The sequence below is a fragment of the Gallinula chloropus genome, assembly GCF_964237585.1.
Source record: "Gallinula chloropus genome assembly, chromosome: 13".
Lineage (NCBI taxonomy): Eukaryota > Metazoa > Chordata > Aves > Gruiformes > Rallidae > Gallinula > Gallinula chloropus.
The window spans coordinates 1332395-1344527 of NC_140098.1; the positions used below are offsets into that span (position 1 = coordinate 1332395).

Here is a 12133-nt window from a genome sequence, read left to right on the forward strand (position 1 = left end):
ATCCAAAGACTTCTAGACACTCCACATACTTTACTTCACACTCCACAAGACTTAACCTCCTAACATATACTTTTTATTTTTTTGGTTCAACATTACAATGTAGTTGATTTTATAGATGACTGGCGCTAAACTTGCCTCTAAAACAAAAAGCCACATTAGTTTTAACTAACAGCAGTGGCCCTAGAATATTACATGATCATTAAGTCAACAGTGAAAAAGTTTGTAATCCACTGTCAAGTTTCTTTGTCACTTTCTCCAACTGAGTAAAGTTCTCCAAGTCTTTTAAAGCGAGGACCCCATTCACTGAGGTAGTCAAAATTCTGATCTGAGTCTGATGTAGAAGACTCCAATGAGCTAAGGGAACCAGCCGCTGACCCTCTTCCTTCATAGCCATAAATCTGGATAGAGTCATATGGTGGAGCTGTGGGATCATTATCTGCTTCATGAAGCCTTACATTAATAAATTCATCAACATCAACACCATTAGGAACAGGTGCAAGACCCTGCCTGGGCATAAACTGAAGATCAGGCTTAATATCCTTACGTGGCAAAAATCCATTAATTCCATCTGGATTTTGCAAAGTTGCAATGTCAAAAGCTTCTGTATCTTCTTCTCCTCCTCCTTCATCATCATAACGAATAATATTTTCCCTCACGTCTTCATCGTCTTTTATGATTAAAGGCTCGTTCTTATGTCGTCTTAATGTTACAAACAGCACCACAATGACTGCAAAGAAAACATCACAGACTGATTAGGGAAAAAAATTCCAATCAAAGCATTACATGCAAAGTGCAGTTGTGGAAGGGGATAGGTTGCTTTTTGTGAAACTAATTAGTAGCAATAAGGGTAGTGAAAAGATGAAAGACCTGTAACTTCAACCTCATACAAATAATGAAAATTTGATCAGAAGCTCTAGTTAGTCTTCTAGCTTTCTATTATCAGGTCGTATTTACATCTGAAGCTCAAATTTTATATAAGCAATAAGATTTTGTGTACTTCCATTTTACAGTCTCAAATTTAGACAATAACTTTTCCCTTTGGAAAAGTGACAAACCCAGGTGAAGCAAAGCTATCACCATTCACTGAACATTAGTCTACAATGATCTACACATTATGAATGGAGTTTTCCAAAATTAGAGGGTGTCTTCCTGAAAACATAGCCCCAATGAGAGAAGGAAATTGGTGTCTTTTTTGTAATTTTTTATGTGTCTCAAAAGTACACTATACAATTGAAAAGAGAATGAGACAGTGAAGAAGAAAGAAAGAGCTTAAGATAAATCAGGTTCAGATTCATGGACAGATGCATAAAAAGCTCTAAATTGGTTACACTTATTTTTGTACTTAATGCTGAAATCTCAGTTACTGATGCAAATCTCAGTTACAAAGCGAAGCTGCAAAGCACAGAAATAGGCCTCTTCCTTCACTGTTCTCTCCTCCCTTGATGTTGTATACAAATTTTGTATGTTTTATTAAAATATACAGTGTTGCTTATCCTGCAAAACAGTAATGTCGCTGTTCTGGCTTGTAATGGCACAAAACCCATACAAAGTCTTAAAAGACATTTTCCACCCTGTGCAGTATATACCGTGTGCACCTTGCTGCTTTAACATACCTGATTTGACTTGGGTTTCATATTCTGCACCAATTTATTATGTAACTTGTGTGTAAAACTACTTCAGACTGGGATTTTGCTTTATATGCTTCTGTTTGGTTCTCAGTGCAGTACTGTCTCAGTACTGCTGCGCATTACATCCTATTAGATTTGTATATCATAGAATCACAGAACTGTAGGGGTTGGAAGGGACCTCAAGAGATCATTGGGTCCAACCCCCCTGCCAAAGCAGCTCTCTAGGACATATCACTCAGATAGGCGTCCAGACGGGTCTTGAATATCTCCAGAGAAGGAGACTCCACCACCTCCCTGGGCAGCCTGTCCCAGGGCTCTGTCACCCTCACTGGGAAAAAGTTCTTCCACATGTTGGTGCGGAACTTCCTGTGCTCCAACTTGCAGCCATTGCCCCTTGTCCTATCCCCACAGACCACTGAAAAGGGGCTGGCTGATTCCCCCTGCATCCCCTGCTTCAGATAATTATAAACTTTAATTAGGTCCCCCCTTAGTCTTCTCTTCTCAAGGCAAAACAGCCCCAGCTCACTCAGCCTTTCCTCATATCCTTCTGTGTGACTACTTTCCCTGTTTACAGCCACCCTGGAACCAGAAACATTCTGAACCCCGGACTGCAAAAGGAATACATACCTAGCAGCAAAATGATGCATGCCAATATTGCAATTAGGGCTCCCATACTGAGTCCAATGGGAAGTACATATGCTTCAACATTACAGGACTGGACAATACCATCACTGCTGCAACCACAGACTCGAATAGTCAGAGTGCTAGTGCTGCTCATGGGAGGATTCCCACTATCGCTTATTATGATTGGCAGCAGATACACTTCTTGCTTCTGCCGGCTGAATCCACTATGCTTTGCCAATATGCTGAGAGTATTATCTGAAAAAGGGAGAATTTGCATTGTTTTACCACATCAAATAACTGCTACAACCACAGCTTTTTCTTACTGCGTTCAGAAAACCTGTATACAAACACACATGCAGTTTGTCATGCTCATTATACAAGCAGCACGTGACAGAAACCCTTCCCCTGCCTGTCTGCTCACGCCCCAAATGTGGAAGCACAACTTACACACTTTCTTTTGTCCTGTGTCAAGATCATAATGGTAACCCCACTTCCTTTGCATACATCCATACAGATGTCTTCCCATCACAACTCATCACTATTTTTCAAGTCTCACAATCATAACATTTCAACCAGAAGAATAAAGAAATGGAATGTTAAATTAACCCACACCTTAAACAGCACAGTTATCAATTCAAAAAAATATTCAAGGCATTATAAGTACAAACTGCAAAATACTTTACCCTCTATAAAAGATACCTCTTTTTTTTTTAATTAATGAGCAATATAAAGACAAACAAAGGAAAAGGCAAATGTATTAAAAGTTGTAGGCCTAATTTTCAACAATCATTCATCAATCAGGCCATTTATTAGGGCTCAACAATGAAAATACTACAAACTAAACCAAAACGTGTCTCCTATGAAGGCAGCCAGAGGAAATGAGCCTAGGGCATTCTTACCTCTGCACACATATGCAGATACCTAATTTTAGAAACATAGAGGTATGCTGACCACAAGGTATCCTGTCCAGACATAAAGTCAGCTCTTATAGCGTGTACTATGATCCACAACTGGTAGCAGTGCTCAGAGGAACACAGGCAGTACAAAAGCAAAGATGGAGAGATGAGGGATTTGCACAGATGCAGTGGCAGCTTCTCTCCTGTTCCTAATGTTTTAACACCATTTCAGTAATGTGCTAAGTTGAACTTCGTACAGGATGCCAGTCAAAGCCCAGTTAGCCACCAAAGTTCAGCCTTAAACACAGCAATGAATACGGCTGTGCCAGTACTAGGACTCCATCCACTTACTGGGAAACACAGACACGTGCTTTTCCTATGTGTATAAAGTTGAAAATTTAACTCATGAATTATACATGCTTGTTTTGTCCTCTTTTTTGCATATACAGTGAAGCCTCTTATAGTCATTCTGTTCACCATCAAAATGGTTACAATGTAACTTCGAATACTTACATATAATCTGGTACACGTTATACTTTAAACACTATAAATTGCAATTGATCATTGTAAGCAATTCAGAAATGAGTTTACTTTACTTAGGGTAATCATGCAGATTTTATTGTGTATAGCTTTAAGAATTACAGATTCTGGCCATTTAACACACTGCTATCAAATATCAATGATCATGTATGTGCCAGAAGGCTCAGGTATAAATCATGATTAGCAAGCCAGCCAAATATGCAAAACACTTCAATTTATTTACATACTTAAATATTTAATGTAGCTTTTAACTGCCTTATCTTGTGGGGAAAAAATAATAATTCAGTATTATGAGTTTTATATTAGGAGAGTGCACATTGACTTGTACTAATTTGTTTTTTCTGTTCATTTCAAACATAATGCTATAGGAATGCATGTGTGTGTTCCTGAGAAATCCAGTGACAGTTTAAAAAGAAAGCTGCACATCACGTTCAAGAGCAGAGTGTAGCTCCTTTTCTTAACCTCTTACCCTGTGCTACCAAAGTTAATTTTCCTGAAGTATCATGAACAGAAGTAAGGCTCCTGACATTTTATGCTATAAAATGACTACAAGCAATCACTAAATGCTATTCCATGGAAAGAAAGAAATTACTGAGAGTTATGTGGCAGGCATAAGGAAGAGAAGACTTAAAAGACAACCAGTACTCGTGTGATAGATAGGACAAGGATCTGGTTCTTGAATTTAGACCGAAAAAGGAACCTGAATGACAATATATATTTATATATAGTCACACAGAGATAGTGGCTGTAAGAAAGCTTTGCATCTACCTTGGTCTTGGTACTGGTCAGGTACTCACTTGAAAACACAAGATAGTTTAGAAATGTCTAATTTGTATTAATGGTGATCACCAAGAGCATTGCTGACAACCCATGGGATTTCTGCAGTCTGTATCACTGCCCCAGTATAAAACACACATCTATGCTCAAAATACCTGGCAGATTAAAAAGCACAAAAACCAGAGGAAGATGCAGGGAAGGAAGAAGGACAAAACACTAATGAAGCCAGTATTGTAACACAGTAACACATCCAAAAAACCTCAAATTTAAAATGTGCTATTTTATTCTCTAAGTCCTTCTTAGTAAGGAGGCACATTAGTAAGGAATAAAGGTAGTAACAGAATTTTATGACTACAGAATGTAACAATGGTAAACTTTATCCTATCCTGAACCTGTATCAAGATATCAAGTACTAGATACAGTGAATTCATTACTACCACAAAACAAAAGATGAAGAAAAATTATTTTATATTTAAGCACGTGGGGTATTTGTCTCATACATGAGAATGAAGAAGGCTTAATTTGCCATTCAGTGTCTAAGAAACTGAACTTCAAATAGTGTCCCTCTGAAGTTCAGGGTCTTGGATTTTGTAGTCCTACTGTATCCCTTCCATGGTGGAATCACCTATCACACTTATGCAGCCAATAGAGCTTCTTTCTGTAATTTATATTGCAGATTATGCAATAATTTCAGCATTTTTCATAATATGTAGTGTACATAACCCATGAAGATCAATCTAAAAATCAACTACTTTTTATATTGTCACTTCATAACACAGGAAAAAAAGAAGTTCCTTACAATTTTCCTTTCCAAGAATCCTGAGTTTTATCTATTCAAGTTAGAAACAGTCACATCAAAACTGATGGCACCCTAGAGCTAAATAAATAGTCTAGTCCTTCCTTGTGCCCTTTCTAAAATTAAAGGAAGAATATGTGTTTATTGAAGATAAATTTCATGTATAAGCTCTTAAGAATTCTTACAACTCAAATAGGACCAAACTCCATGATGATAGCCAGTGTCACATGTGCCACTATGATGCAGTGGAAAAGTCAAGCATATTTCAAGTCAACAATTAGTATATGTTTAGAATTAAGCAAAAACTGCACTCCTCCTTGGTTGAATGTGTCAGAGATTTAAACACAGAGGTGTGCAAGTTATACCACTTGCAGCACCATGCTTGTTCTCTAGCTGAACTGCAAGGGAAAAACTGAAATGTTATCTTAGTAAAATAATATTGTAGCTAAGTGTTTCTGTGTGTATAAACTTCAGTGTGTAGAACTTTTCCAAAGTAAAAGTGACCACCACACCTCCTGTAATGTGTAAAAGGTACTTTTACATGACAGCATTCTTTCCCTGCCCTGCATCCTCTCCAATTTTCAAACACTGAAAAACAGATTTATCTGTCCATTTGGCTTTCTTCTGCAAAATTAAAAATATCTCAACCTAAGTTGCATCCTTAATCCTTTTGCTTTAACCTTTCAAAGGAGAAAAAAAACTATGTGGGGATCAATTTCCAGCCTTTTCTGTCTTTCAGACAAATCCCACTCAGAAGTGTCACATCTGTAGTAATTTATTCAGAACTCCAGAGACTTTTACAGTTATATTACACTGTGACTTCTGTGCTCTAGAAATCTGTACTGATACAGCCTGTTCCTTCCTATAAGCCTGGTACAGTTCTTCTCTGTCCAAGCTGGAGGAAAGGATTGATATGCTGAGCCCCAGCACTCCTGCCCTTTACAGATATGCAAAAGAGGTGAGGCACCTGCTTTAGGAAGAAATGAAAAGCAGCAGCTGCTCGTTGGTGACAGCTTCAGATCCCTTCCATCTTTCTGACACACTCGCTGCTGCTCTGACTGGTTCAGAACAATCTAATAAGCCAGAATCAGTGAAACAAAGTGAAAAAGGAAGAGCACTATAAAGAGACAAATAGAAGAGGGCAGAAAAAATAAGAGGAAGGAGTAAGGATGGAGAAAATAAAGCACCCATTTCTGCCAATCAGTGAATCTATGATGAGTCTAAGAAACAACCTGGTATCAGTAATGGTTATCAAGTCAAGTTCAAAAGACATGAGACAAAGTAAAAGATAAGCAAGATATTTTTGGACATCAGCTGAACCATTTAAGCATAAAAAAAAAGTCAAAAGGGTTGAATAGTTAGTACAATGTAAGAAGAGATGCAAGACAATGAGAGAAGAGGATAAACTTTCCTTTTTTAACAGCAGGTTAAAACTGCTGTGTTAGACTAAAGTTGAATTTGTAGTGCCAGGGTAGAAACTGTCTATCAGAAGTAGTCAATAAGAAAAACAAAAGGTAATGACCAAGTTGTTTTGCCAATGGATGCCAAGTATTCCATTTTTCCTTGGGAATTTTGTTTAGCAACAAAATCCTTCCCCTTCCTTTGGTATGTCCTAAAATAAATACAGCTTGGTGTTGCTGGAGATGTGACTCTTGAGTGAAGAGCAATGACTCTGCAATTGACGTTTTAGTTGGTTCCTAGAACTTGAAAATAAATCCTAGCAGCTGATTAGCAATGAACTCAAATCTATCTGATTTGCTTTCTCCTCTCTGTGGACATTCCCCTTACCCATAGCTGACAAAACAGCAGGAATCTCCTCCAGGAACAACCTCCAGCACTGCTGCATGAATTAACTTGGCAGCAGGTGCTCAGCAGGAGAGGGGACAATCACTTTCCACTCATCTTTCCAATTAACCTGCTGATCCTTCATTATAACGCTGTTCAGGTTATTTATTTGTTCATGTCACTTCTAGCAAAACAAGGAAAATTACATGCAGAAAAAAGAACCCCTCTCTGTCCTCTCTCTGTCAATAAAGCTCTTAGGTAACCTGCCTCAGGCAGGGAGACAGTAAGTCCAGTCAGTGAGGTATATTCACACAGTCCTTTGACATTCTCAGTCAGAATGAGCCTCCCTGGAATCTGTGCCCCTCTATGTGGGCAAGGCACTGAAGAAATTCACTGAAATGCCAGCGTCCTATTAAATGCCATTTTGGTGATGATGCACCAACTCCATAGGATGGCCTAGGAGCTATATTCCATTCTGCAGGCTTAAGGAATAGTGTAAGATAAGTGATCTTAAGAATTGTCTTAACTTTTCAAGAATTTTTGCATCAGTGTAAGGTGATGGAATACACAACTACAATTTAAATCTGCACCTCATTTTAACCTTTTTTTAATAAAGAACCAAATCAGTCACTTAGATCAGCAGATCACTCAGTCTATGCAAAACAACCATGAAGATGCTGTTACTGGAATATCTCCCTCACAGCTGGAACAAAAAGTAACAACCCAGAAGGTCTTTACAGGATGTCCAGTGTGATTTCTAGACAAAAATAGTTTGAATAATGGTAACTGAAGACATGCTTATCACAGGGCCAAATGCCTCCTGCAGATTCTGAACTGTTCTCAAGACCCTCTGATCTCTTTTGACGTTCTGGGATGAAAGATTTTGAGAAAAAAGCATATGCAATAATTTTAATACAAAGCTACTTTTGTGTTTGCTGGACATGAGTGACTTCAATGGCATCGACATCTTTCTGGAGGTGAAATTAGCAGCCAGGAGTCACCTTCATCTTCTAGTTTGTACAAGAATGCATGTTGCAATTTCAAGTCAGACATTAAAATAACAGAACAAAAGTAAAAATCAGAAGCAGTCGGTTTACATTCAAGTGTCATTTCTCTGCACACATTATTGTAATTCTTTAATTGCCTCATGGTCTCTTTAATATTTTGAGATCAGTGGACTTCCCTGCTGTGTAACCTCACACCTACATAGCTCTTTTTCTGTCTTTCCTTTTCTATCCCTTTTATAATGTTCTCAGAAAGATCAAATCATTAATGGTATTAAGAACTTTGTGATAGAAATTGTTACCTATGCTGGATATGTTACTTATGTGAAGAAAGAATCTGAATTGGAAACTTTACAGCAGGAAACACTAGAATGACAAGTATATGTTTCTTCATGTTTATTAGACCTATCTTACATTTTTTAGTCTAAAACAGATTCTCTGTAATAGAGTCCTTTGGCACAAGTAGAAGAGCAGCAAGAATATCCTTACTGTGATATTCCCTGCTTATTTTGATAATGAGAAGACATGGACAGCCTATTCCTTTCCTTTCTCAGTTCATAAATGGCAGCTAAACTCACATAAAAAATATGCAATACCTAATTATTATAAAGGTTTCAGTGGAAACTACCAAAGTACAGGCAGGAAAAAACCTAAAAAGTGTGACATTCTAAGAAGTGTTAGCTATATAATATTTAGCAGCCATCTGCAAATGCACTAGAAAAGAACTTTGAAGATACGCGAAGAGCTGAAATGCTACCCAATAATTCATGCTTCATCTCTAATACTTACTATTCAGTACTGGAGACCTTACAACATCAAACAGAGATTTCCAAAGCTCCGTAGTAATACTGTGACCTGTTTGGGGTTTTTTTGTTTGTTTGTTGTTTTGGGTTTTTTTCCCCTTCAAAATTCAAACTTAAGAACAGAGAAATAGTGGAATCTAAGGAGATTTTTGGAAGATATATTGGAAGATTCCAATACCTGTTTTAGAGACTGGAAACTAAAAAAGTTGTTGAAATCATGAAGGTGTCTTAAAAAGTCTCTATAAACACTCCACGAGGTATAGGTCACACCTTAATCATTATCCTGGTATCCTTTTATGCACTATCTTACCAACAGTGCATAACATTCTATGAAAGGATTTACAAACAAAACATTTAGATTGGTAGTATCACACTGCTGAAACAAGACCAATGAATGCAGCCCCAACAAGTCATTACTGAGACCCACATGTGAGATCTCTGTCAGCCCCACCGTTTTGAAATCCTTTTTTCTTATCATAATTACAAAAACAGCTGGAAAGAGTATTCATAACCTGCTTTCTGAGGCAGCACAACAGCCAGAAGATACAACTTGGAGCATATCCTCATCAGTGTTCACCTTGCAAAGGAATACTATCCATAGACAGGCACTGAGCTGAAAACTGATTTGCATGTTTCAGACTGTGCTCAGGTACAAATTAGAAGCACCAGTTTCTTGCTTCCAAAAGAATGCAATTAAAATACTTGGAGAGACACACTTGTGTTTATGTAAGAAAGAGTTTATTTCCTTTCTGCTTTAGGGTGTAACACTTTTTAGAGGGATACCTGATTAAAAGGGAATAATTTTGAGTTTGTATGTTATGAATTTGCCAGTCATTAGTAGATGAGAAAACAATCTATTTGTTCATTAGTATAAAAATTTTGTTTCAATATTAAACTTCATGTTGTCAACATGGATGTATTTATGCACACCACATACATTTTAATGAGAATTCATATGTATATATGCTAATATATATGCACAATGGTGCCAAATAATATTACACCTGTACTAGAAGATATTCATTGATGACTGTCTCAAACAAAAATCCTGTTGAACAGCAGTTTACAAGGAAGATGACCCTTTGCCTAATCTGTATGTTAAAGGCATCAATGTTTTATTCAAGCAGAATGTTTATAAACTGAAAATAAAAAGATACTGTTTTTATAGTATATTTTGTCTGATTTATGATAGCCAAACCACATGGGCATTGAAGCATTCACAGGTAGTTCAAACTGACCTGCTTTTTGTGAATGTAAAAAATTTGTTACGTCTTCAAAAAAGCAGATTGATGAGTGTTATCAAATTTGATAGCAGACATCAGGTTCAAAAGCAAAAAGTTCTTGTCCTATAAAAATTCAGCTGACTGATCAAACAACTACTGCACTGTAAAAAGTCACATGCTGTACCAACATATACAATGGGACTTCACAACACATTTGTATGACACATTAGCAAACACCTGAATGAAGTTTAATTTTTCTAGAGACCTGGACTTTCTGCAATCCCTTAAAACACCAGTAAGAACACAGGGGAAAAAAAAGTGGTTGTGGGAAAAAATACACTGATGAGGGAAAGAATTGGAAAATGTCACATTATTTGTATCTTTGAATTACTTTTTTCTTTACCAATTGGCCTAAATAATATTAGCTTATGCCAGAATTGAATTACTGAATCAATTAATGAACAAAAATACCAACCACATTTCCAGGTCATGTATTCCCTTGCAGAAACAGAAAGTGTTGCTAGGAATTCTGAATTATGGGCAAAGTAATATTTAATCACATACAAGAATACATCACTCTCATACATTAAAATTTCTTAGAAAGGGGAATAATCATGTTAATATGACTGTGATGCAGAACTTGTAGTAAATAAATTCTTAACATAATATAAAAAAAGAGTCCAGAAAAAGTAACAGCAAAGGGATGGAATAAACATTTCTGCCTACCTTTTTCCTTTGAAAAATGTGAACTTCAGATAATACTCAGTATAATATCTAGTTCTATTCCTTTGGAAAAGTCTGAACTTTAGATAATTGTCTCTTAAGTATTCTAAAACTTTCCTTTGACCTTTAGTCCAGCAGAGCTATAATCAAACATATCTATATGGTCACTTGCAGTCTAGCAGCAACTCTTATATTTTGTACCTTGGGTTTTTAACCCACTGAAGAAAGGATAGGAAATCTTTGCTTGCAAAATAATGATGTAGAAGTATGCACTGAGTCTGAAACAAACCTAGTTTTATTGTTAACAGGGTAGAGAAAAAATTTCAACATGGTACCTCTCTCCCTTTTTAATTTACAGGTACTTAGGGCCAATCAAACTAGGAAACTTTGGACTCTGGGTCTGTGTCAGCTACACAGTTACGATGGTTGTCTGAGCTGTATACAACATACATGATTTTAATCTTACCCGCTCTGATCTTATGCCCATTTATCTCTTCTGAATCCCCTGGTGCCAATAATGATGGACACTCCCATAATCTGAAGCAAATTCAGTGCAGTAAAAATGTAACAGCACTGGGTTTGCCTCTCATTTTTCTCTTCTGTATTCAACAAGCCAGCCACAAACTTGTTTACTAATAATCACATTGCTTTGACATGCTTTAGTTTATTCGGATCACATCACTACATGGCATGTGCATTGAATGTTACATCTGTAAAGTGTAAGAATTAATGCAGGTTGCCAAGCTCTAGTTTAGGAAGAGAGAAGAAATGGCTGTCAAATGTGCTTAGCATTAAAAATACATTATTAACACAGCAATTTGCATAGACTGATGGATCATTTTTGAAATCTACATATTCTAGTTAATTCCATTATCTTGTTATTTTAACCAAAAACTTTCAGAAAGTAATAGTGTGTTTTATAATGCTTTGATAATAATGGCTATATTTTGCATTTGAACCAAGAACTTTCCATTACTGTGTTACCTGATTCCAACAAAATGCTGAAGAGATAAATAAAACAGCCAAAATATCCCAAGGCTTTTCCATCTGTATTTCTCTTTAGGGATATTGAATTCTTATTCTTTTATGAACGTGTGCTTTCAAGTGAGACTAGGAGGTGGAACCAATGAAAGAGAGGTGTCTAAGCCCCTTAGGGGGATGTGAAGTTTAGGTGTACACATTACAAAGATTTGGTGTTCTCATGTGTAAAGCTAAATCTCAAGAAGATTAAATGACATTTATAGGTTTTGGTAGGTGATTTCTAAGAATTCCATCCTATGTTCTTCACCTTCCTCACTTCACACACATCCTTCCACTCTTCCTCAGTGACTGGA

The 12133-nt window shown here is 36.8% G+C and overlaps 1 protein-coding gene across 1 annotated transcript in view; it reads right to left on the minus strand.

Annotated features, from left to right (window-relative positions):
- Window positions 1–233: 233 nt before the first annotated feature.
- CDH8 (cadherin 8) overlaps window positions 234–12133 on the minus strand; it is a gene marked incomplete at both ends in the record, with an annotated part of 131169 nt that continues 119269 nt past the window's right edge. Inside the window, 2 exons of the mRNA XM_084269891.1 lie at window positions 234–727; window positions 2256–2507. Coding sequence (XP_084126017.1) covers window positions 234–727; window positions 2256–2507 — 746 coding nt within the window. The remainder of the gene's footprint in view (window positions 728–2255; window positions 2508–12133) is intronic.